General features: G+C 37.5%; 2 protein-coding genes across 2 annotated transcripts in view; both read left to right on the top strand.

Moving 5' to 3' along the window:
• Positions 1-26,688, top strand: part of LOC149968681 (uncharacterized) — a 56,530-nt gene extending 29,842 nt beyond the window's left edge. The window contains exon 3 of the mRNA XM_090154951.1: positions 25,798-26,688. Within this exon, the coding sequence (XP_090011077.1) occupies positions 25,798-26,229 (432 nt within the window). The 3' untranslated portion in view covers positions 26,230-26,688. The remainder of the gene's footprint in view (positions 1-25,797) is intronic.
• Positions 25,381-25,791, top strand: LOC149968682 (uncharacterized; the record flags this gene model as incomplete). Its single annotated transcript, XM_090156014.1, has 1 exon — positions 25,381-25,791. A coding segment is annotated over exon 1 (411 nt), but the record flags the coding sequence as incomplete, so codon positions are not given.
• Positions 26,689-27,506: the final 818 nt, after the last annotated feature.

Here is a 27,506-nt window from a genome sequence, read left to right as displayed (position 1 = left end):
CGTATCACTCACTAAAAGGGTTCAGCTGATTTTATCATTAACGTGAAAGATTTATTAAATTTAAGCTGGAAAAATTATTATTTTCAAAAACAGGCGGTGCATACTCCTGAACGATCTCTTAATGATCTTTTGATATTTGACAATCTGTTTATCACTTTATCGCTAAAAACCCACCGATAAATTTATGAAAACCATTGGGGTCAAGGAAGAATAAAGATTTCACATTAGCGTTGAGTGTTTTTCAGACCCATTTCGGAGAGCTCTGAAACGGGGCTTTTTAGGACCATAGTTCATTTGACATTTTAAACTCGTAGGGACCGATATAATAAATTATTCGGTACTCTTATCCGTAACACGCTGTAAATCTAGAATACGCAACTTTATTATTGGCCCTATACTTTACTTTGACTTCAGATTAAGCCACTTGATGTCGTGCACGACTAAGAATCTAAGCTTGATCTTCATTTTTCTATAACACAGTTTCAGCAGCTAATAAGACCGGTGGTCAGAATTTATATACACGTACTAATAAGAATACCGTAATCCCTATCATCTACGATTTTCCTGTTCCAACGTTACGCATGTTGTATAAGCTGCTAAGAATGTCGACTATCTTACAGTTGAGAAGTCATTTTTGAAATAAGATCATTAGTTGGGGCTGTCTTTAACCTAGCCCTAACGTTTATATTTTTGTATTGAGCGCCCCGAACGCTTGATACTGAATATACGCCATATCTCCAAAAGGAGTGCGATTCAATGAAAACTAACTGCGGTGCATAGTACTGCATTGAGGGTGCAATCGTATAGGCGCGTTGAAATTATCAAATTCGAATACGAGGGGGCTGTCGTTAAACTAGCCCCCCCCCAAAACAAAAACATGTCGTTATTATTTTAACTAATACCCTTTATATTTCCTTAACGAGTGCGGTGCGATGAAATACCTCTGTAATGCATGGTAGTGCATCATTGGTGCATTCTTTTAGTCACGTTTTAATTATCGAAATCGATAGATTAGGTACTTTATTATTATCAAAATCGAATATGGGGGGGCTGTCGTTAACTTAGCCCCCACTTTGATTTTTGAATTTCCCGCCTTTTCCCGATGGTGCATAAAATATTTTTGGTGGTGCACTACGGTGCATGATGGGTGCAATAAGGTGCACTAGCTAATTTTAAAATTGCTTACTGGGGGGGGCTAACTTAATGGGGCCAAAAAGGCTGGGGGTGAGCCCGCCGAAAATTTCGATATTTAATTTTACCCACTGGATTTTAAATTATTTCCGTTAACCCTAGATTTGCACTTTAACGACGTAATAGGTGTTGAGATTAATTTGAAGCTAGTGTCACTTTCACAACAAGTTGTATTTAAACTTGCATTAATTTTATCTTCATCAAAAATTATATCACTTGTTTCGTTATCATTATTATTCCCGCTATCGTTTGACGTTTTAGAATTTACGTGGGTAACAGATTCAAAACATGTACCAAGTTACTTTCTGAGGTTTGGGAATCTAAACTAGCCGCTAAACTGATATGCGAAACATTAATCGAACTATCCCAATCAAAAACTGTCGGTATAGCACTTGCTTTCAATCGCGGTCTGTTAGAATCTAACGATAGGAAATCGGAAGGCTTAAAATGTCGAGAAAAACTTTCGAAGATTTTGTTATTTTACAATATTTAGTATCACGATGAATATTTCTCAACTGTAACTTTGCCCTTAGGTGCTCCTCTTTGGGCAAACAGTGAAATGTAACCTACAAAACCAAGGCTTAAGATAAACATATCGTTTTCACACCAAAAATTTACATATTTCAACTGCAAACACTTACTTTTTTGCCGTTTTCATTACTCTCGACATCTTTTTATTTTTCAAAATTTAAAGAAATATGAAATACGCGTTTTGAGCCGCTGGAACTTTACTCCGATATCAACGAAAAATTACAAAGACTAACGAATACAGTCCGGAATGGACTGTATTCTTACCGGAAATATGTGCCGGAAACGACCCAAAACTTAAAAATGGCTGTGCATTTTATGCCCCCCCCCCTATTTTTCATTCGTGTATTAACTCAATCTAATTTGTAACCAAAAATACTTTTGAGAAGCTTAAAATATAGGAAAGGTGTACTTAGATTTGGGTAACTGATTAAATTAAGAAGCTATTAAACATCATCAGCTATTAATCTGGTCATTACCGGTCAATTTCGTTTCAGCCAAGGGACCCCACCGACTTCTCTTATATGCAGAAAATATCCAACTAAATTATTTCAAATATTCCACGTCATAGGCAATAATAGTTATCCTTAATTGTGCGCCATAGAAATACCACCTTTTGCGAGGGTTATGGTTTTTTACATACAATTCCGAAGGCATTTGTTTCTATTGAATATAAAATATCTGTTTTCGGGTTAATAATATGATGTTGAAAATTTAGCATAATCTGATGACATAATCGCCTTTACGGCATTATTTACTTTTTTAAGGAACAGTCGACTGACAGATTTTGTATTATTATGCCCACTCTTTATTAAGTGTTGATTGATGTTTTGTGTATGGTAAGTTGAGTTTTTTTTAGTAGTTAATTTACCTTTCGGAATGCTAAAAACGCTGTTTTTTAACCGCTGATTGGCGTATTTTTAGCAGTGCCTTTACTGTAGGCTGCGGTTTTATAATCTTTTTGTTTACGGTAAAAGTAGGGCACTATCAAACAGGAGTTTTCACCACAATCGAAAACGTGGTGTGTTCCGTCTTCGAACCTTAAGCTTGCTATCATTCAATCCATTACATTCACACTGTTTTAACGGTATGCTATTAGATTGAAAAATGTATTATAATGGCGCAAGATAAAGATAAAGAGAACATTTTGCAATCAAGTTCTTAATACCATAGCAGCCTAAGCTTTGGCGCCAGTTCGGGATAAGCCCGATTGAAACTGGTCATTATTTCTAAGACTTTAAGTAGTAAACGGTATTGTTGATATTGAAAACGTAGCCTCTGATTTTCCGCAGAGGATGTACGTTCGCCTATTCACTCGAACGAGTTGTGATAACTAATTGGAATATTTTGAACTGAAAAAATTTAAAGGTCTATCTCTAACTGAATTCGGTTGATGTAACAACGCGTAATGACGAATGCGAGATACAATTAATACAAACTTTATTTACAAAAAGAGGAAACTAAAATGTTACAAAAGGGGTCTACAAATTAATATTCGCCGCGACTGGTTTTATTAACGTACAATAATACTATTTGCAGTTTTCATTCCGAGTTCGCGGGAGAGAATTTTAAAGATGCTTTACAAAAGGTGGGGCAATATTTCCAAGAAAAGCGAAGGGAAAAACCCAAGCCGGACTGAACGCTACTGAAGCTACTTCGGGTGGTAAAGGGGAACGAGCGTCCGATCGTCACCGTCGGCTAAAGAATGTGCCCGCGAAAATCGGCGTTGGAAAATGCACGTTTGTAAAATACAAGGTGTAGGTTTTTGTCGCAAACGTGTAATGGGTGATACATTTATATAGATTCACAATCAAATTTAGAAAAGAAAAATAGTAAAAAGAGGGGATGGGGGTTTGCTTTAACAGATTCCGCCCCATTGGACTGTTATAAGTCCAATCAAAAATAAACATTAAATTTCCAAAAGGTATAATAACTGAATAGGACGGCGCAGTTTTGTGCCGTTGGCTAGTCTTATTATGCAAGATCGCACTTGTCCGTCACGACCTATAAATGTTTGATCGATGATCCCTATCTTCCAAGCCAGCCTGGGCATCTTTGGTTCTTCAATTTGAACGAAGTCACCGATTTCTAATGGCTTAGTAGGAATGTTTTTAGTTTTAAAGTGGGCACTGCGTTTTCCATCTTTTCCAAAACCCTTCGGTGAGGGTTTGTTGATATCTACGCCGACGCAGCAAATCTCCTCTGGTTGAATTCGGCACGTTGTTTTGCCTTGCCGACCTCAGTGGCAGACCGGTTAAACGATCTCCGACCAAGAAATGCGCGGGTGATAATGGATAGGGTTCACCTGGATCTTCTGACACGCAGGTCAAAGGGCGAGAGTTAATTGTTGCTTCTGTCTCAATTAGTGTCGTCTCGAGTTCTTCGTAGGTAAGAAGCGCCCGACCTAGAACTTTATGGAGTGCGGATTTTACGGACCTGATAAGGCATTCGTAAAACCCGCCCCACCAGGCCGCTCTATCAGCTATGAAAATCCATGATATTTGCGAGTTAGCTAAATACTGCGTGAATTTTGGATTGTTGGCTTGCTGCCATAGCTCGCGTAATTCATGGTCGGCGCGTTTGAAGGTCTTCGCGTTATCCGAAACCATTCTTTGCACCGTTCCTCTGCGACTCACGAATCGTCGGAAAGCTAAAAGGAAATTTTCTGTGGTCTGATTGCTCACTAACTCAAGGTGTACCGCACGGGTTACCGCACATGTAAATATGACGATGTAACACTTCGACTCGTCGCGCGTATATAGCGGACCTGCGAAGTCCAATCCCGTAGTGTTGAAAACCGGAGCCGGTCTGACTCGATAATCCGGAAGTGCTGCCGTCACGGTGTCTGAGGGCTTCGCCCGGAAGTAATTGCAGATGATGCACCGTTTAAGATTTATTGTGACCGTCAAACGACCTTTTATCAGCCAGAATTTTTCGCGTATAGCGACTAGGGTTTGATTTGTTCCTCCGTGCATAACTTTCTCGTGGGCGGCGCGTACGATTAAGTCGGCCAGATGATGCGTTGGGGAGAGAATCCAGGGATGACGCTCTTCGAAGGAAAGCTCGCTCTTCCAAGGCAGATAACTCCATTGTCATCCAATTTAGGATGTAATCTTAGAATGGGCGATTGCTTAGGAATGTCTTTGCCGTCTTTTAACTGGCGAATTTCGTCAGGAAAGGCTGCCGTTTGGGCGGCTTTTACCCAGTATGTTTCGGCTTCGCGAATTTCTTCGGAGACGAGTTCTCCAGTTCTCTTGTTATTTTTGAATTTCAGATTATGAATTAGTCTTAACGCAAAGGCGGTGCTTCGATACAGTCTTCGCAATGAGCTATACATCTTGATGGGTAGTATTTCTTCCGGAGCTACTATTATTAGGAGCGTGGTTTTACGCAATTCGTCCGCGACGTTATTTAATTCGGCGTCTTCAACCTCATCAGGAAGAAGTTCCGACTCTCTGTGGTTCCTCAGGAACGGAGGACCTTCCCACCAGAGTTTGTTAGCTATTAGGGCGAGAATCTTAAGACCACGCGTTGAGAGATCGGCGGGATTTTCAATGCCTTTGCAGTGATGCCAACTTGCCGGTTCGGAAATGTTCTGTATGTCCCTGACTCGATTCTGGATGAAGGTCTTCCATTTTTCTGCCGGGCTCTGAATCCAACCCAATGTTATTCGGGAGTCAGTCCACATGTAGATTTGACTAGGTTTTGTCCTCAATGTTTTCTTCAAGTGATTGACAAGTTTTGCGCCTAGCAGTGCTCCCATTAGCTCAAGGCGTGGGATGGTTAGGGACTTGACTGGTGCTACACGCGATTTTGATGTAATGAAGCTTGTTTTTATCTCTCCCTTCGCCGACTGGAACCTAAAGTACACCACGGCTGCGTAAGCGCGCGGGCTTGCGTCGGTGAAACAGTGTATTTCCAGGGAGCTATCCGATTCAACCTTGCCTTAGAAAAAGAATCGTGGAACTTTGATTTGCGTCAGGTCTTTGAGCTCTGCACACCAAACGTTGAATGTTTTTGCCAACTCTTCGGACAGTTCTGTATCCCATGTTATCTCTTTTTCCTTTTCTTTCCATAGCTGCTGGAAAAACATCTTTCCTCGAATGGTGTATGGCGTGATTAGCCCTAGTGGATCGAAAATCCGAGCCACTGATTTGAGGACCCATCGTTTTGTGTTCCGTCGCTCTTGAATAAATTGGAGTAGAGGACTTATGTTGAATGTCCACAAGTCGTCTGAACTATTCCATGCGAGACCCAGTACTTTGGCTTCGGAAAAGGCGGTCATGTTCGGACCATATCCGATTTCTGGGTTGTCGTCCGAGATGAGACGCTGTAAATTCGTCGAGTTGGATTTCCATTTTCGTAGCTGCATGCCAGCGGAACTCATTATCTCTTGACAGTCTTTGATTAACTGATATGCTTTGTTATCGTTGGCGGCTCCAGGGACCATGTCGTCTACGTACATTGAATCGTCCAGGATACGGCTTGCGTCCGGTTTTGTCGTCTCGAACTTTTTGGCGTGCAATCGTTTTATGGCCGCCAATAGGAATGGAGAGCATTTGACTCCGAAAGGGACGCTCGTAAAACGGTAAAGTTCCAAGTTGGAGCCTGTTTCCGGCTTGTCCAAATCGACCCTAAGGAAGGGCAATACATCCCTATGCTCTTCTCGAATGTGTATTTGGAGAAAGGCTTTGGCAATGTCTCCGGTGAACGCCACCTGGTTTTCGCCGAATAGAAGGAGGACGTCATATAAATCTGGATTGAGGTGCGGTCCGACCTCCAGGCATTCATTTAAGGATGGAACTCCGACGGCGTGAGCGGAAGCGTCGTAGGCGATTCGCGTTCGCGTGGTTTCGCTGTTTTCGCTTACAACTGTACTGAATGGCATATGATAGATGAAATGAGATGACTTGGCTCTTGGTAGGACCTTTTCAATGATTTCCGAATTGAGCTGTTCCCTGAAGATCGAGTTGCATTCCTGAAGGAGATGCTTGTTTCGCAAAAGTCTCTTGTATTGATTTTGCGAACGAATGGAAGCGATCTGAAGGTTGTCACCGAGCTCCGAAACGTTAGAGTTGAAAGGTAGGGCTGTTGTATAGCGCTCGTTTTTGTATACGGTGTTTTTCTCGAAGTTTTTAAGAATTTGGTTGTCAGTGTTTACATCTTGGTCTTGGTCTTTTACGCCGAAAGACTCGATATTCCAAAAGCTTTCGAGACGGTTTGATAAATCGTCTTCTTGATTGACCTCTACAGATACTCGCATGATTGTGACTGTATTGATTGCTATAGTTGATGAACTGGCAGACGTTGGACCTTGTACAGTCCTACCGAAAATTGATTCCATTCCAATTAGCGTAGATCCAAAGCGTTCGATTTTGCCATTTAAAACCAAAACTTTTCCAATGTAATCAGCGCCAATAAGAACATCGATAGAAGACGAGTGTCGTCTCGTCTTCTCGAGTCCTACTGCATCTGCCATCAATAGTCCTCTCTTTTGGAATTGCTGCGCGAGTTCCGAGTCCGGAACTGCGAACACTGATCCGCAGATTTCAGGGATTTCATAGGCTTCCAGGCTTACATTTCGATAGGGATCGTGGCGACTCTTCAATTTGAGGAGTACCTTTCTTCTCTAGCTTCTTACGGCGTTTCGAGTGCCGAAACTATGCAGGTCGAGCGTTTCTTCGCCCATCACCTCAAGTTCAAGTTGGTGGCTTGTCACAGATCAAATGGTGATGCTTATGACCGCGCTTACGGCAGCTCATGGATCTAGGATGGTAGTCTCTTAATTGATGGCCTTCCCGTAGACATAGAAAACAGCGCCTTTTCGTTATTAGGGCGTTCTTTTTATCTTCCAGGGACATCTTGTCGCAGCTAGAAGTTAAATGCTCTGTGGCGTCGCAAAATAAACAGGGAAGTGGCGTAAATCCGGTAGTTAGCGCACCTGCACTGGATATGGGTTTTGGCGACGGACGTTGACTGCGACTGCTGGTTTGGCCGCGTAAGCTCGATCTTTCGGAAGACGATGTCGACGATTTCGATTTTCGTTCCGATTCCGATTTCCCAAGAATTTTAGCGCGCTCTCGGCTATTGATTTCCTTTTGAAGGAAAGCTAATAAATCTTCTACTTTAAGGTGATTGACGTCTGCATACGCTCTGCTGAAGGCTAAGTTGATCTCCGCTGGGAGGCGCTTCGTTATAATTGGGCATAACAGGCTGCCGTAGGTGTCGTTTAGGAGGCCTAATGACTTTAAACTTCTTATCTGGATTCTACATGTGTCATGTAATTTTCTTCGGTCTGCCACGTCGTTAGCCTCTTTAACTTCAGGTAGCTTTAGTAGGTTTTCCATGTGTTTCCCAATTAAAATAGCTGGGCTGCCGAACTCTTCCCTCAATATTTTGATAGCTTCATCGTAATTAGCCTCCGTTGCTGGCAACCCTTCTATTGCCCTAGCGGCATCCCCTTCCAAGAGAGAAACTAAATACTGGTACTTTACCACTTTGTCGTAATTACAGTTGTTATGAATTTGATTTTCGTACGTGCTCCAGAAGGTTTGCCAGTCACTCGATTTTCCGTTGTAATGTTTGATTTGTAACTTTGGAAGTTTGACTGTCGGCCGTTGGGTATGTTGAACGGGAGGTAGAAACGCCATCGTCGCTTGGTTCTTTTCGGTGATGAACCGGGTGGCCCGTATCATTATTAAAGTAAGGTCGTCCATGTATTCCTGAGCGGCTAATAATTCCTTTTCAAGTTCTTTTTCATCCGTGATGTGTCCCTCGATTTGTTCGAAAATTGTCCGGAGCTCTGGCTCTTTTTTCTCTAGCACCTTCAAATTTCCTTCGATGATACCCGCGTCCGGGTTTTCTTTGTTTAATTCAGCATCTAGGTTGTCTTTCACCTTTGTAGTTGCTTGCTTCGTACTCTTTCTTCGTGCCTTTAATCTGGTTAAATCGTCCGCCATCGTTGTAATATAAAGTTCCGTATAGTATCCGAATGTTCTTACTCGCCGTTGTTAATGTTCCCGGGTTTCGGCACCAAATTACTGTGATAACTAAGGGGAATATTTTGAACTGAAAAAATCTAAAGGTCTATCTCTAACTGAATTCGGTTGATGTAACAACGCGTAATGACGAATGCGAGATACAATTAATACAAACTTTATTTACAAAAAGAGGAAACTAAAATGTTACAAAAGTGGGTCTACAAATTAATATTCGCCGCGACTGGTTTTATTAACGTACAATAACATTATTTGCAGTTTTCATTCCGAGTTCGCGGGAGAGAATTTTGGGCGCTGTTGGCCCGTTGCTTTTTTCACGTGATTCTGCCTTTTTCCTCTCCAATTTAACAAAAGGTAGCTCGTGAAAGATGCTTTACAAAAGGTGGGGCAATATTTCCAAGAAAAGCGAAGGGAAAAACCCAAGCCGGACTGAACGCTACTGAAGCTACTTCGGGTGGTAAAGGGGAACGAGCGTCCGATCATCACCGTCGGCTAAAGAATGTGCCCGCGAAAATCGCCGTTGGAAAATGCACGTATGTAAAATGCAACGTGTAGGTTTTGGTCGCAAACGTGTAATGGGTGATATATTTATATAGATTCACAATCAAATTTTGAAAAGAAAAATAGTAAAAAGAGGGGATGGGGGTTTGTTTTAACACGAGTTATCCCTTTTCACCTTCATATTGGTATTTATTGTAAATATAAATATAAAATATTGTTGACTAAGTACGCATAGTTAACAATTTAAATATTGGGAAAAAGTGTAGAACACATTTCGGAAGAACAAATTTATTAGGAATAATTTATTGGCTAAATATTTTTACCCTGTTGTGGCAAGAACATTAGTTAACAAGCGAAAGAAGGCTTTTAATAATTATAAACGGTTTAAAATAAGTTATTATATTATAATCATAATTCCAAGGGAAGTCCTATGGGGGGATAGGGGATGCTCGCCCCTTAAAGTTTTGGATAGTTGGTAAAATGAGGTCTAGTTTGTGAATTGGAAAAATTTGGTAGACTTGGTAAATCAGCTAATCTCCCCCCAATCCGACCCCATTTATACGCCACTGATTACATCCGTAGGCAATAAAACACTATTCTAACCAAAATTTGGTTTCTTATAGGGTCATGTGACGTTTCAGGTGGAATGATTAAAAACTTAAATATTTTTCCAGCATAAAACGATATAAAAACCAGCTTTAATTAACATCGAGAGAAAAATGTTTGCAGCAATCGAGTCCCCGATGTTTCGATGAACCTGTTATCTACAGTGGTAACATTCAATCTGGAAGAGTTTCGTCCTTCAATATCTCGACGGATGATACATTTTCATAATAAAATAGTGCCATATAGATATGAAAGTCTAATTATACAGGTTCTATCCCTGGTTTGATGTGTATTTTATCCAATTGTTTCACTTGTTTTTTTATTATTTTACTCCAATTCATAATTAATTTCGGCAGTCAGTATTGCGTACATTTTAGTATATACCCTCTGTTCCCCTTTTTATTTAAATTTTCGAACACCCAAAGCGATGAGAAATTAATGAAAAATATTCATCCCGTCACTGATTATAATAATTAAAAAATAAGTTCTGATGAAAAAAATTAAGAATTTTGAAATGTAGGCTTCCCACGGCTCGAGTGAGCGGTTTTTGTCGAACAGACCTTCCAGTCGCTCACCGCGAATGAGATCCGTCAGCTTTAAAAAATGAATTCCCTCGCCCGGGCAGAACTCTCTCGACTCTGCGGCCACGCTTTCTAGTGAACGAGTTATTTGACAGCTAGATAACGTGGCGCTCAAAAGTGAGCATGCTAGCGCGTCGATCAGCCGTTTTCGCTCAACGCGCCGGGAACGATCAACGACTGAGAGAATCTCTCGGCATTTATACATTGAGTTGGCTCAGTTTTGTTCTCACTCTGAACAAGATCAGTTGACTTCTTTTTTAAAGTGCTCGCTCAAGTCACTCAAATGAAACCATGTAACTATTTTTAGCAAGGGTTAGGAAGAGAAATGTTTAATTTCCAAAAGCTACCACTTGGAGGAAATAGGTAAATAAAACTTACCACATTCGTTTGATTGTAAAGAAAATGTTTTGTAAAAACATATTATCCAATGGCTTTAAAATATTTCCTTCTCGGGTGCGTTGTTTGGGTTTTGCGCATCAAACATTTTACTGCGACGGACGGACGTTATCGTAAATTTAGTCTGGACTGATTTCTACCTTCGATAATTGGTTTTCCATCACCACAGTTTTCCTCAACAACCTCTGACTTCGTTGTGCCCAGTTTCAGCAGATATATACTTAGATATATGAAATAGCGAAGATACCTTACGCTGCATAAGGGCCCGTGGGAAGAACACGAAAGAGATAGCTAGCGGAAGACCCATATTTTCTGCCTGCGCTACGTAATAGTGTCATCTATCGCTGATCAAATTCAATATTTGTAAAATATTTTCTGGACGCACTTCGTAATAGTGCCACCTACCAGTGTTCAAAATTAGTAATTGAAAAAAAAAATACGCGGAAGATTGGGCCTAATAATGTTATAATGATAAATTTTGTTGAACAGGAAAGGAAAGTTTACACTTTTGCGCCTTGCTTTAGTAGCGAAACGAGATAATAGCAAGTACCAATAAAGTTAAACAAAAACAAGTAAGACATAGTAGCAATGACAATGTTATGGCGATGGATAAGATAAAAGTTAAAAACAGTTAAGAAAAATCAAATTGTTACTTTTAACAACTATACAAGAGTAACAAGAATGATTATTACCATCCGTAAAATTTGTCAAGCCGCCTCTTGAAGGCAGAAACAGATAATTTTTCTTAATTATGGCCGGGTGGGCATTCCAAGAGTTCACAACTCTCTGTGTGAAGAAAACATGGCGTGAGGTACATGTTTTACGGTCCTAACTTATTGTATTAGCTTTCCTAACTGTCCAGCACAGTGGCGTAGCCAGAAATTCCTCAAAGGGGGTAGAAATATGTGAATGTTAAGAGGGGGTCGGGAAGGCGGTGAAAATTTAGTACAGTCAAAGGTAGGCCCAAGGGGGGGGGTTGAACCCGGAAACCCCCCCTTGTCTACGCCACTGGTCCAGCGAATGGTAAAGAAGGGTTCGCGACGCCTACTCAACAGGGACATAAGTAGGGTTCGTACAAATTTTCCAGGATTGAATTCCTTGACATTTCCAGGATTTCCCTGACCAAATCGCCAAATTTTTCCTGACCATTTTTGTAGAATAAATCTTAAAAATATTGATTATGTGTTTTTATTACATCTTCCAAAAATTTCTTTGTCTGATTTTTTGGGGTCATTTTAAAATTCCCTGACCTTTTATAATCATTTTCAAATTCCCTGACTATTCCCTGACCATTTGGAATCATTTTCAAATTCCTTGACCTTTTATAATCATTTTCAAATTCCTTGACCTTTTATAATCATTTTCAAATTCCTTGACCTTTTATAATCATTTTCAAATTCCTTGACATTTGGAATCATTTTCAAATTCCTTGACCTTTTATAATCATTTTCAAATTCCTTGACCTTTTATAATCATTTTCAAATTCCTTGACTTTAACAGGTGTACGAACGAGTAGCGTAGCCAGGATTTTGTTTCGGGGGGGTCTGAATCAAAGGCTCTTACGGATTTATGAACTGGTGTTGCTCATACAAAGGCCTAAAACAAATTAAAATTAAAATATTTGCGAAAATAAATCAGAACGGACGAAAAACTTTATCATTGGGCGCCACTTAGTCGAAGTAGCAACAACGATGACACGAAAAAGAGTGTGTGGTTTTATCAGCAGGGTTATTCCACGCCAAATCGACAACTCATGCAACCATGGATCGGCCAATCCAAATGAAATTTTTACGACGTAACATAAGGACACATTGATGGGAAAATACTAAGTTTTAGCAAAAAATATTAAGCGGTTGCAAAACTAGAGCAATATGAATAGAAGTCACTTTTTCGAAGTGACGTAAAGCTCATTTTGGTACCCCCAAGGGAATCGTTGAATAAAATATAATATACAAATACGTTTTAAGCAAAATATTCTAGCTACGTTTTTAGGTACTATTTTTTTAGGTACAAGATACAATTGTGGGTAACAGATACTACCTATGTTCAGGCGAACACAGATAAATAAAAAACTCTTACACATACCTTTTTTCAGTATCTGTTTGCAAAGAATGTATCTTATGTATCTAAATTATTGCCCTTTGGTATCTTATCTTTTTTGAGGGGTTATATCTGCGACGTTCCTTATCTGTATCTTTCTTGTTTGGTAGTTATATTTTAATGCATCGGGGCCATTCCATATGGTTTCAGCCAATCATGCCACCATGGGTCCTGCGATTTTTATGAAATTTGATAGACTTATTCCTTTCGTCAATTGAGGAACATTAACCGAATTTTAGGGCAAAATGTAAAAAATTGATTTTGTTACAGAATATTAATCTAGACCCCTGAAATTTACTTTTCAATCTGCATACTTGCCCCACAGGGAGGTAACTTCCGATAAACGTCATATTTATATGTTTTTACTTCATTTCCGACTACTTTTCAATGTGCATACATGCACCACAAGGAGGTAAGTTCCTATAAACGTCATAATTATATGTTTTTACTTCATTTCCGACTACTTTTCAATGTGCATACCTGCCCCACAGGGAGGTAACTTTCTATAAACGTCATATTTATATGTTTTTACTTCATTTCCGATTACTTTTCAATGTGCATACCTGCACCACAGGGAGGTAACTTCCTATGAACGTCATATTTATATGTTTTTACTTCATTTCCGACCACTTTTCAATGTGCATACCTGCACCACAGGAAGGTAACTTCCTATAAACGTCATATTTATATGTTTTTACTTCATTTCCGACTACTTTTCAATGTGCATACCTGCACCACAGAGAGGTAACTTTCTATAAACCTCATATTTATATGTTTTTACTTCATTTCCGACTACTTTTCAATGTGCATACAAACGTCATATTTAATTTAAAGGGGGGAGGAATTGATGCATCAAGGCCCGGAGGAATCAACTAAAGGGGGAAGGAAATGGAAAAGGAGGCGTTCCTATTTAACGCGTCACTCACGCGAATGTTAATCGCGTCAAGAGGACGTAATATTTAGAGAGCCAATAATGCGCCGCCTGGAGTTGATTGATATTTAAGGGGAGGCGCCAGGTTCTTATCCTAGAGCTGAAACGGGAGCGAAGGTAAAAATCGACGGAATATAAACAATCTCTCAATAAAAAAATAGATCGATTCGTGGTCAGATTTAAAAGAAAAAGAAGATATATAGGTAACCGTGTGTCAATTTACTGCGGCTAAGAAGGGACAGTTATTTGAGAGGATAATATAGTTTTAAGGGGAAATAAATTTTACACTCATACGCAATTTCCGAGGTGTTCTAAGCTAGTACTCAAGGCACCCACTTGGTTAGCGCATACTTTGTAAAATTGTGTCATTTTTGGTAACGAAACGAGATTGCGAACCGTTTTAAATGTATTTATTAAATTTCGTAACGACGTTTATGTCAGATTATCAAATCGGGGGAAGGAGAACCCCTTTGATCAACAACAAAGGTTAGATAGATGAACTAATGATCCAAATCGTCATAATTTTTAGACATCTCAACAAAACCTTGCATATACTGAGGGTGTTCAATATCATCATCATCAGTTAATGGCAGGGGCGTGCTAACTACTGGCCCCATGCTTTTATTTAACAGCGGGGGCAGACTTTGCGCGGAGTTGTATTTCACTCGAGTTTACTCAGGATACTTATTTGTCAATCTGACAGGCCGACTAAACATGCGACACCCTTGTTTTTGTTTTCTATCCCTCGTCATTTTTTCGGACGCAGCCTATTTAACTAGGTATTTGCTTATAATATTGTTTTAGCCCCGCTAAAAACGTTGGCACGCCCCTGGTTAATGGAAAGAACCAAGGCTTCTTGCTTTGATTATCATTTTTGTATAGCAAAAAAATCGGTAATAATCTTTATAGACCACTTGTATATATAGCTATATATTTCCGACATCATCAGTTAGTTCCTCTAAAATCACTGTTTTTTGAATGAATCTTAGAAATTTTGACGCGCTCCGTATAAGCTGCGGCTTCGCAACCCTAAGTTATAATGCCGCTCTTCACGCCATCTACCGTTCGGCTTTTGTTCTTGTATTGTTGTTTAGCACCGAAGTGCGTGCTAGAAACTAAACGAAGTCAATTAAGTAAATACTGATAATTTAAGGTAATGTTAATATATTACGGAAAATCCGAGTTAAATTCGGTAAGAGAAAGTAAAGTTCGATAAGTTACGACTAATTTAAGTAAATTTGTCTAAATTGGACAAAAACTATTAAATTGGGTAAATACTATTAAATTAAAAATATTACTTTAGGTAAATGCGAGTTTGTACAATACAGACGAATTAACTCAAATTAATTAAAATATACACGTTATTCATAAACGCAAAATTTTACCATGGTTAATTTAAACTAGTAAATAGTAAGTAATATACTATAGAGACAGATACTTCATGGTTTAAAATAAACTTTTATTAAAAAGAATATTGGGGAAGCTTTTCGAGCCCACTCGCTCCTTTATTACTCACACGTTATTACTTATATTGCCGAATATTTCTCGTATTAAACATAAATATACCAACATGTATTGTGTTTTTCGGGTTTACCCAATTTTTTGAAATTGGTCCAATTTAGTCGAATTTATTTATCTCAATTTACCATACCTCACTCGCTTTTACCCAACGACGTACCAATTCACCCAAAAATAGTCTATCTCACCCGAAAATACAAAAATTTTCATAATTTACATATTTTTTTAATTTTAATTTTTTTAAATTTCTTTGTTTTTTCATGTGATTTCCCATGTTAAATCAAATAGAGAAATTTGGATTGGTGTTGTCAAAAACCTTTTCGGTTGCCATGGCAAAACAAAGCCCAGCGTTACTTTTCCCTTTGGGAATTTTGAAGTTACGTTAAGGTCTACTAATTCACCGAGTTTAAGCAAAACCGGTGGGTTACACCCAGGGTCGTAGCTAGGGCCGCGATAGGGTATAGGGGCGCCAAAATTGGTCCTTTTGGCCTAGACGTGAGCAAAGACTGCTGCTCGCCCCGGGCGCCATTTTCTCTAGCTACGGCCCTGGTTACACCTAGGGTTGTCTCCTTGTAAGATCAAAGTGAAGTAACTTTGCACATCCGCTGTTACCAATCTCAACACGTCCAGTTTAAATTGGATCTATCAATACGAGACATACCAGCTCGGTGTAAATTAATCGACGTCCTAATTAACAAAAATTAAGGGAAAAACGCCAGTTTCTTCAGATTCAATTTCCCCAAATTTTTCAGGTTTTCCCTAGCAGATACTTATGGAAATTTTCCCTGACTTATTGTAGGCCAAGCCTTGACAAATTTTAAAATATATTTTAGTAAAGATTTCTCATTTGCAACCATTTTCCAGATTTTCCCTAATTATTTGAGTAGATTTTCCCAGTCTTATTCTAAACCAAAATTTTATTCCCAGATTTTTCCAGTTGCTGTGTCAACTATGCACTGTTAGTCCATGAGCCAGATGATATTTCGATAACCAAAAAAGTGGCTAATTTTCAATGTTATTTTCATAAACAGGGGTGCTCTCAGTAAGGTCAAATAATTTGAAAAATACGGGGGTTAGAGGTCTTTCACATCGATATTATCATAAGTCACATAATACCTCTAATATATTTGTGTAAGGTTCAAATATTAACCACTTCCTCCTAGAGATTTGGACATTTTCGCTCGACCCAATTAGTAAAAACTAAACCTCCAATGCTGCGGAAAGTCGAAAATTGAAGAGCGGTATTCACTCAGCAGTTTCCTCTTAATACGAAAGTTTTTATGTAGTGTATAAGTTAACGGGAGAAAAAATATGTTTGTACCCTTTAGCCTAAAGGGTACAAACATATTTTTTCTTCCGTTTTATTTGAATTTTCTCCAAGGACCATGTCCAATTTTCCGATATATGGTTTATCTCAGAACTAATGCCACGGCGAACTTTGATCTCTCACGCTACAGCGGCCATCTCATTCGTTGACGTTTCTGTGTTAACCTAAGAGCAGAAGATTATTTTTTTTTAATAGTTTTTACATTGAAGCCAATGTAAAAACGAGAGTGGCGCTGAACTCCTACACGTAATAGTGCAGTTGGTTGTACAGTTTGTCGTCGTCGTGTATTCAGTTGTACCCGAGTATTAACGGCGGCGTGTTTAAGGTATTTCACTTTATTCCGTCCGTGTTGTTAATAAAAACTAAGAATTCACATAACTCAATATACAGCTTTTCGATATACCTATTGTATAAATTTAATTTAGAAAAACACTGTAGAAGGACGGATTTATCTTAATTCAATTTCGTTGGGAATTTAATCAGTCTATAATATTATTATAATAAATTCTCGGTAGAACAGAACCAACGACGAAATAAGTAAGGAAGAAAGCCACGGGATAGACAATAATATAATGAGGGACGGGGGGGGGGACAGGCTTATCTCAACATTATATTTTTTAAACTATGTCATAGCTGTCATAATTAAGGTCATTATGTTACTTATGATATTACCGATGTGCAAGACCTCCCACCTCCCCGTATTTATTTTTATTTTTAAAACTATTTGACGATACTGAAAACCAATTTAATGATAAAAAACTTCCATCCGATATCTATTCTAAACTTAATTTCTAAGCACTTCGATAAAGCTTTTAATAATAGACTATTAGCGTTTTCCGAAAAACAAAACCTTTTATCAAAACATCAATTTGGATTTCGCAGAAAAACTGGTACAGTGAACGCCATCTGTGAAGTTTACAAAAAAATCTGAAATCATCTTGATAAGAGCGAATTGGCGGTGGGGGTCTTTCTCGACCTCAAAAAGGCTTTCGACTCAATTTCCCACCATATCTAGAACGTAAAGGAATTAGAGGAAAAGCTAAGAATTGGATTAAAAGTTACTTACTAAATAGGAAGTGTTGCACTAAGGTTAATGGTATATTATCCGACTTTAAGATCTTAGGTAATGGTATCCCCCTAGGCTCAATAATATCTCCATTATTATTAAACTTATTTGTTAATGACATTGCCGACTTGATAAATACAGGAATAACACTTGACGCGGATGATACGCTCCTACATTTTGGCAGTAAATGCCTAGAAATCATTATAGAGCAAACAAACAAAGCCTTGGCCCAAATCAATAGTGGGCTAAAAAGATAATCTAAATCTTAATTAAGATAAGACGGTGTATATTATATTTCATAACATAAATAAATCGATTAGTGAGGTAGTCGATATTTGTATTGATAACTATAAACTAGGGAAAGTTTAATCATATAAATAAATATCTAGGTGTTATTTTCGATTCTAATCTAAATTGGAAGTTCCATATTGATTCCGTATGCAAATCTCTCAGACAAACATGCGGAATTTTGCATAAGACCAAGTGTATCTTAAGCCATAATTCTTTGAAAGAGTTATTTTACGCCCTATTTCACTCGAAAATCAATTATGCCTTATTGTTTTAAATTTCCTGCGTGACAGCCCGTTGTCCGAAATAAGGATAAATTGGAACAATACCCCGCCACTCCCTTTGTTGCCCTTTCCCAACCCCGCTCAAAGCACTTTTTAAGGAGATTTTAATGGTGCCAAAATTATTTCCCGCAAAGCATTTTTTAAAAAGGTAATTACAAATTGCCCAAAGACTACACATTGGGGCCTGACGGCGACCCCATCCCCATTCTAATAATCATCATGGGTGCATATATAAACCCCATTCTCTATATTTCCTTAAGTATTAATTCCCGAAAAATAATGTTTAGCATTAAAAAACAAAAGAAAGAACTAGTAAGTATAATCTCCTGTACAGCTACTTCTCGGCCATACTTATTAAATTGAGACACAAAATTTTCTGAAACACCGTGTGTTGCGGCAAATTTGACACTGCAGACCGAAGTTGCCCACGTATAAGTACACCAAGTAACACCATTAAAAACATTTACCGCAAATCGAAAAATGAACTTTTCCGAATTGAAATTTCGGTTTGACAGCTGACGGACTCCTTTTGCTTCGACACTTTTCGCCTTTTATTGCAATGTCGGTGGTTCTTGTCTGTGTGGTAAGAACTATCGTGTCGTCGCACTTGGGACACGTTACATATTTCGCAATTAATTTGAGGCTTTGCAGCCACTCGATTAATTTTAACGGATCCTTGGTAAGATCGTGGATTTCATACTGATTAAAGACTTCATAATTAATTATACGTATATTGCGTGAAATAACGCTTATAATCACTCTCCTCGTCGCCAGAATTAACAGAATTAGAATCTCCCGAACTTGCGTAACTACGCGAAGACCCGGTATCGGATATGGTTAGAGGAAAATGAATACGGTTTGTGAAATGTTTCTTTCCTATCTGTATTGTAGCCCACAGTCATTTTAATCCCTAGATCACACGTCTACTATAAAGCAGCATAATCTACTACAGCAGCATATTTCGCGAATATTGTGGTCCTACTAGCGCCTTTACCACTCCCAAAAAATAAAGAAAGGCTGATTTTCAAAAGGGCAAAAACGGCGCGACGGCGAGCTCTCTTCGCCGCGGATTGAATTCTTCGGTTCGTACATCTTTAAAATTAGTATATCTTTCAAATTAATTATTTGCGTCTAATAATTTTTAGTTTTCCCTTATTGAGTAGTTTGAGTACGTTGGTAAGGTGAAACTAAAAATGGAAAATATTTGGCGGGGCAATTGTTCAAAATAGCCAAAATGTGTTCTAATAATGTTTCACAACCCACCAGATTCTGACTAGGAACTGAAATTTATTTCCAATAATTGCGGTTTTATGTGTTGAGTAGTTCTGATTTTAGATTATATTCATATTCATCAGCTGTGAAATGAGCTGAACAGATTCTTGCAGTTTTAATATTTCTAATTGAAGCTAAAGTTCTTGTAGCCAAAGAGATTGTAAAATTTCGTCCTTGGGGAAACTGTGATATGAGACTTCATTTTTGGTTTTCCCAACACCATTTTTACAACCCAGCAGGCAAAATTACATTCCCAGCATGTTGTGGTTATATCATCGAAACCTTTAAAGAAAATAAATTATTAAATTAAATATATTAATTAACGTTATTAATAAATCTACTTTGCCGATTAAAATAAAAGTTAGGGAAAATTATCAACACTATTAGGTATAAACATTTTCATGCTGGGTATAGGTTTAAGAGAAGCACTAAAACATTATTTTGCATTAAACTATAAACCGTAAAAAATAGCCAATAATATAAATAAATAGCCAGATGTACTAACATAGTTTTCACTAACAAGGAGACGACCCGAGGTGTTACACAACGATTTTGATTAAACTCGGGGGATTGGTACGCCTATATGTAACTTGAAAAATCCTAAAGGGGATTTATTCACTGGGCAACGTTTTAGCGCCCCTACACTAACTATTTCCGTTAACCTCCGTGAGTTTATATGGAAAGAGGAAACCGAAGGTCTTGGATAAAAATCTCTTCAACAGACGGGTTGAGAAGTCAAAGAATAAACACAGGAGTCCTTCTCAGGATTTCAAACGAGTGGCTGGTATCGAACCCTGGCATCTTTTACTGCGAGGACAGACAAACCAATCCCTATACGATAAACGATTCGGTGTAAACGGAAATCCAAAATGCGAGTTAAAGATAATCCCAGACAAGACAACATCTATTTATCAGCCACTAGACACCACTTTTCACAGGCAATTAAAATATTTTGCAAAAGAAATGTTTTCAACAGCGACCCTGAATTTTTCAAATGAAAACCCAGTAGATAAGATCACTTCGAGAAACAATATAATTAGACTTCACTCACTGATCATAACCAATTTTCGGCACCTATTTTCAAATATTCCTGGTTTTCTTCAGGCCTTTGTGATGAAAACCTTTATTTTTTTCCGTTAAAGAGGCTTGTTTTACTTTTGAAAACCATGATTCGCCTTCCTCTGAGCAGCCCCATTGTTTAAATGATCGATTTTTAAAATGTGCCCATTGTAGGATAATTTTATATTTCACCTGTTTCTATTACGACTATCATATGCATTTTTAGAATTTCGTTCTGTTGATGTATGTAATCTAAATTTTCTTTGCATTTATTAACATTTACCACATTTTATCGCATTTACTATATTGTACTGGCATTTACCCAATTATTTTTATTCACTCAATTTTATTTGCATTTACTCAAATTTACTCGTTTTCCCCAAACTTATTCGCATTTACCCATTTTTTTCATTTAACCTATTTAGCTCGTATTTACCCAAATGTATTCGCATTTACCCAAACTTAATCGCATTTACCCAATTTGGTTTTCATTTAACCTATTTAGTTCGTATTTACCCAAACTCAATCGCATTTACCCAATTTTGTTTTCATTTAACCTATTTAGTTCGTATTTACCCAAATGTATTCGCATTTACCCAAAACTTAATCGCATTTACCCAATTTGGTTTTCATTTAACCTATTTAGTTCGTATTTACCCAAACTTAATCGCATTTACCCAATTTTGTTTTCATTTAACCTATTTAGTTCGTATTTACCCAAATGTATTTGCATTTACCAAATTTTGTTTCCATTTACCCAATTTCGTTCGAATTTAACCAAATTTATTTGTATTTACTCATATTTACTCGTATTTACCCAAATGTATTCGCATTTACCAAAGTTATTCGCATTTACCAATTTTGGTTTTCATTTAACCTATATTGTTTACATTTACCCAAACTTAATCTCATTTACCTAATTTTATTTGCATTTACTCAAACTTAATCGCATTTACCCGATTTTGTTTCATTCTACCCAATTCTGTTTCCATCTACTCAGTTTCGTTCAAAATTTACCCAATTTTATTTGCATTTACTCAAATTCACTCGCATTTACCTAAACTTATTCGGATTTACCCATTTTTGTTCATTTAAAGGAAAAGTTTGGTTCCAAGTTTTTTAGCGCTAAAACTATAATTTAAAACTCTTAAGAAGAAAATACAAGTGAAGAAATTTATTTAACGAACCTTAATAATTAGTTATAAATTAAAAAAATTATCGACCAGTCACCGAAGACACCACGCACGAAACTATAGAGCCTACTCTCTCTTGCTCTATCCGTATAGAGATAATAGCAAGCTTACCGTTGTACACGCTGTATTATCAACGTGATTCTCTCTTTGTGGTCACATGACTCACAGACTCCTCAATCGTTGGCGAGAGTTTGTTTTAGACTGGCCAATAAAAATACTAGATTATAAATCGTCGGCTGTGTTTCTTAAGCCTAGGTCTAACAGTCTCTCTCTATTTTTGTTTGCAATTATATTTCATAAATCTGAAATGCTTCGTGTAAATCCCTATGAAGTTGAACCGGAATATACCGAAGAAGAACTCAGGGAAATAGAAAATCAACGAAGAAATGAGATAGTTGGTAATGCCCAAATTCAAATCAATTTAGAAGAAATCAAAAAAACTGCACTTGTGGAAAATGTGTCCCTGAATCACCAACCATTTCGATTTTAATTTTTTAACATATTCATTTTGCAATATTTTAAAGCATGTTTCAATTTCTAAAATAACAAGATCAAATGATTAAATCACCCTTAAGCTGATAAAATCGCGATAAATAAATAAATATATTCCACAAATTAAGATGATTTAATGGATTAAATCATGATTAAGATGTTTAAATGGATTAAATCATGATTAAGATGTTTAAATGGATTAAATCATGATTAAGATGTTTAAATGGATTAAATCATGATTAAGATGTTTAAATGGATTAAATCATGATTAAGATGTTTAAATGGATTAAATCATGATTAAGATGTTTAAATGGATTAAATCATGATTAAGATGTTTAAATGGATTAAATCATGATTAAGATGTTTAAATGGATTAAATCATGATTAAGATGTTTAAATGGATTAAATCACGATTAAGGCGATTAAATCAAGATTAAGCTGAATAAATCGTGATTAATAAATAAATATATTCCACAAATTAAATCCCACATGTGTTATTAAATTTATAAAATTAAACTAATGTTTCGTCTAAAATAATATAGATTTCGTCATGTTTCCTACTTTACATAAAATGTTTTTATCGTAAAAACTTCGTCTGGACAATGAGATCCGCCCGGGTATTCGACATTCGTATATCTGCTATAAAGTTTCCGAGAGCTTTGTTCGAGCGCGGTCAACAGTTTTATATTGTAAATTTATCTTGTTATTTTATCGAATAGGCGATTTATGATTAGCACGGTGTATAAATTGCATTAGTGTCAAGTGTTAAGTATGGTCTTTTAGTTGGTTTCGTACGAATCGTATCTGAAATTTAAGATATTTTGGGCCTTTGCAACGTGGGCACTTCTCTGGAACGGGACTTACTAAAAGCATACCGGGCATACCAGTTAGCCAAGGTAAGTGCGAACTTGGCCAACTTATACATATCGTTTTAACATCATTTTCGAGCAATGTTTTGAATGTGTATCCATTTTAAAGACATTTTTATTCAATTTAAATTACTTTAAATGTTGAAATTAAACTAACTCAATTTAAACTTGACATTTAATTGTTTTTCCTTCATTTCCTTTATCAAAGGCCATACCTGCGCTTAGAGGGGGTTGTCACTTCAAAAATCTCAAAATATTAATTTTAAATTAAAAATAATAATCTGATTTAAATAAAAAATTCGATTGATTTGATATTTAAAAACAAACCATAAAATGCCAACTTTAAGGGCGCATTGGCGGAGTTTTGAAATTTTATAAAAGTCACGAAAACTTAAATATTAAGATATTCGCGCTCTGTTTGCTTCCAGGGCCAGAATTAAAGAAAAGCGGTATCCGATGATGCCGGCTCCTAACAGGGGCGTGCGGATGTTTTAACGAGAGGGGGGCAAGAACAATATTATCTAATACCTTGTTAAATAGGCTGCGTCCGAACAATGGCGAGAGATAAAAAAAACTAACACAGTCAGGTTAGTACTTTGCAAAAACGTGTTGTGAGAGTTATAAATGATAATTGCTTTAGAGAACACACCGCGCCAATTTTCGAAAAGCTAAAAATTAATAAACTCTCTGGTGTTGAAATATTAGAGAGTTTGATTTTTGATTATAAATCCTAATATTGTAACTTTCATAAAGAATTTAGTTTAAAAATCGCTTCACGGCACAATACGAGATCAAGCTGACTCACTTTCTGTGTTTGCAAAACAGGCCAAGGAATATGTTCTATTAAATCTTATTTTCTCTTTATTTTTCGTTAAATGCATTTACCAATAATATTGTTCTATTTATAAATTGTTAAATAAGCCAATTGTACTACTGATAGTGTAAATAACTATATAGATGTCTCTATCTGCCTAGGCCTAACAGTCAGTCCTGACTTGGCCTCAAATAACGTGTAAACTAACTATTTTTTTACTAAAAAGAAATAAATTAAATTGAATTGAATTGAAAATGACTAGAGATAGAAAACAAACACACTCAGGTTGGCAAATAAATATCCAAAGTGAACTACACCTCGGCGCGAAGTCTGCCTTGGGAAAAGTAGCGGGGGCAAGTCGCCCCCTCTGCCCCCGTAGTTGGCACATCTCTGGCCCTAAAAACAAACCCACGAAATTTAATAAATTAATTTAACGGTTCGCAAATCTCGTTTCGTTACATTAGACTTAAACGATACCACGATTCGTGAGATATATCTCATGATCGCGATACCCCTTACAGTAGTACCATATGTAACATAAGTACTCATAAGTACTCATAAGTATGCCACTGTACCTTTCCATTTAAAAATAAACACTAACGGTTTGTTTCACTCACGAGTTAGTGTATAAGGGGCTTCAACTAAGTACAAGAGATGTTGGAAAATTGGTGTACGTCGCTGTGTAGTTTATTGAAAACGTAAAACAAAAATTACATAAAATTATTTTGAAACACAGTTTGTTGAAATACAGAAAACCCCTGTCATTGGCAGGTCCAGTTTAAGTTCTTTATGAGCACTGAATTTTTGCCATCTCTTCATCATTTTAACATCTTGAACAAAAATCTAGTTTTTTTTTAATTTATATTCAGTAAACAGTAATATTGGCGTCTTCACATTTATTTAGTCATAAGCCCTTGATCTCAAACAACTTTATATTAGTTTGATGTTTCTTGCCTTTTGGAAATTTTTTAATGACAACTCGTAATTATAATCTTCATTATTTACCAGAATTTTAATCACACTATTCTTAAGAAAAATTATGACACCTATTGTAATAAATACCGCCAAATAAAATAAAATAAATATTTATCCTTTTTCGTTAACTTGGTTAAAATCTTTTTATTTAGTTAATCAGAATGTGTAATAGATTTTTAAAAAACATTCGTCAATTTTAAAAGTACCGCTATTAATATAAAACGTGTCATCATTGTGGCTAATTCGACTAACTGGCGCCCAATGATAAAGTTGTTCGTCCGTTCGGATTTATTTTCGCTAATATTTTAATTTTAATTTGTTTTAGGCCTTTGTATAAGCAACACCCGTTCATAAATCCAAAAAGTCTTTGATTCAGAGTGAAACTGTCAAAATGAGTAGCCGAGAAGATAAGATGCACAAATGCTCAGAATGCATCTACGCAACAAACGATAAGAGTCATTTCATTCTCCACGCAAGAACTCATACGGGCGAGAAATCCTTCCAGTGTGACCAGGGTAACTACGCGTCTGCACAAAAGAGTGATTTTATTCGCCACAGAAGAACTCACACGGGCGAGAAACCCTTCCAGTGTGACCAGTGTAACTACGCATGTGCGCAAAAGAGTGATTTTATTCGCCACAGAAGAACTCACACAGGCGAGAAACCCTTCCAGTGTGAACAGTGTAACTTCGCATCTGCACAAAAGGGTGCATTGATTAGCCACAGACGAACACACACTGGCGAGAAACCCTTCCAGTGTGACAAGTGTAACTTCGCATCTTCACAAAAGTGTGCATTGGTTCGCCACAGAAGAACTCACACGGGCGAGAAACCCTTCCAGTGTGACAAGTGTAACTTCGCATCTACACAAAAGGGTGCATTGGTTTGCCACAGAAGAACTCACACGGGTGAGAAACCTTTCCAGTGTGACAAGTGTAACTATGCGTCTGCACGAAAGAGGTATTTGATTCGCCACAGAAGAACTCACTCGGGCGAGAAACCTTTCCAGTGTGACCAGTCTGCTGAGAAGTGGGATTCTTTCAATTACAAAATAAGACAACCGTTAGGAACTCCTTTTGGATGTGCAAAGGGCGGATACCCGACCAGACATAAGAAGAGTTTTCATCTTCATGAATTACGACATCACTCTCACGGTAAAAACGCTTACAAATGCCCCACTTGCGACCTAAACTTCGCTACCCAGAAAACCCTCCAAGCTCACCGTCAAATTCATGGTTGATCTGGTAACCAAATTGGCGCCTCGAACAGTCAACACCAAGACACAGTGCGCCAGTCCAAGCCACGTCAATATGACCCTGTTGGAGGTAGATATTGTTTGGTTCGATTGCGACGTTTAACGACGAAACAGATTGAATCCCTGATTGAAAAGCTCCACTGCGCCCACGCCGTGAAAGCGGAAGTGGCCCAGCCTGACCCAGGTTGTTCAACTTTCAACAGAGAAATGGTGTTGGTCAACTGCGTTAAACAAGAGCCTCTTTATGACTTCATCGACCAAGTTTTGATTGCGACAGTCGTAACGAGAGAAGAGTTGGAATATCGCCCAGTTGGAGACCATAAAGAGGGTGTCTCAATGAACCTAGACCCCCGGATAAAAATTAATTAATTAATTAATTAATGACATTGTTAATTTTAATTTCATAATTTACTTTTAGAGAGGCCCTAATTTAAAAAAGAGCATGAAGACCTGACTTTCTATATTTTCCTATATTTCTAATGCCATCCTATAATTTCCTATATGTTCAACCATTTCCTATAGTTTCACCCATTTCCTATAATTTCAAGGCCTTTTGAAATAGAATGAACTTTTTTGAACGTGTCATAGAACATCTAGTTCTAACACTGCTACTTTCGAACAAAATCTTGAAATGTACGGGATTTATAAATCCGCTAATTAAATGTACAAAATATTATTAATATTCTAGGTGGTTCGAGTCAAAGTATACCGATGTGCATTAATTACCTTTTTATTTTTCCTACTTAGTCTCCGATATTTTCCTATAATTCGCCTATTTTATTTCCTATATTTTCCTAAAATTAAACTCTAAAATTGTTCATAGCCTTTCTCTAGTCACCCTGAAAGAGGCTATTTGAACCCTCGAAATTTTTATGCTTTTCAAATCGAAAGGGAACAAACGCCCATGGGCGCCCACAGCAGCGTTGCCAACCGTACTGTAATTTTAATACATTTTGATAATATTAACTTACGATTTTCTCCGTACTATAATTTCAATCGAGTACTATATAGTACTCTTTTTGCGATGATTTTACTATATTTCCTATATTTATGCTATAATTAAATCCCCCCTTGGGCCTACCTTTGACTGCACTACATTTTCACCCCCTTCTCGACCCCCTCTTAACAATCACATATTTCGACCCCCCCTTGAGGAATTTCTGGCTACGCCACTGCGCTGGCAGGTAGGAAAGTTAGAACCGTAACACATGTTCCTCACGCCGTGTTTTCTTCACACAGAGAGTTGTGATGTCTTACTTTTT

The sequence above is a fragment of the Leiobunum rupestre genome, chromosome 1, assembly GCF_980474605.1.
Source record: "Leiobunum rupestre chromosome 1, qqLeiRupe1.1.hap1, whole genome shotgun sequence".
NCBI lineage: Eukaryota > Metazoa > Arthropoda > Arachnida > Opiliones > Sclerosomatidae > Leiobunum > Leiobunum rupestre.
Note: the sequence above shows the minus strand (reverse complement) of the source record. Positions and strands in the feature narration are given on the sequence as shown.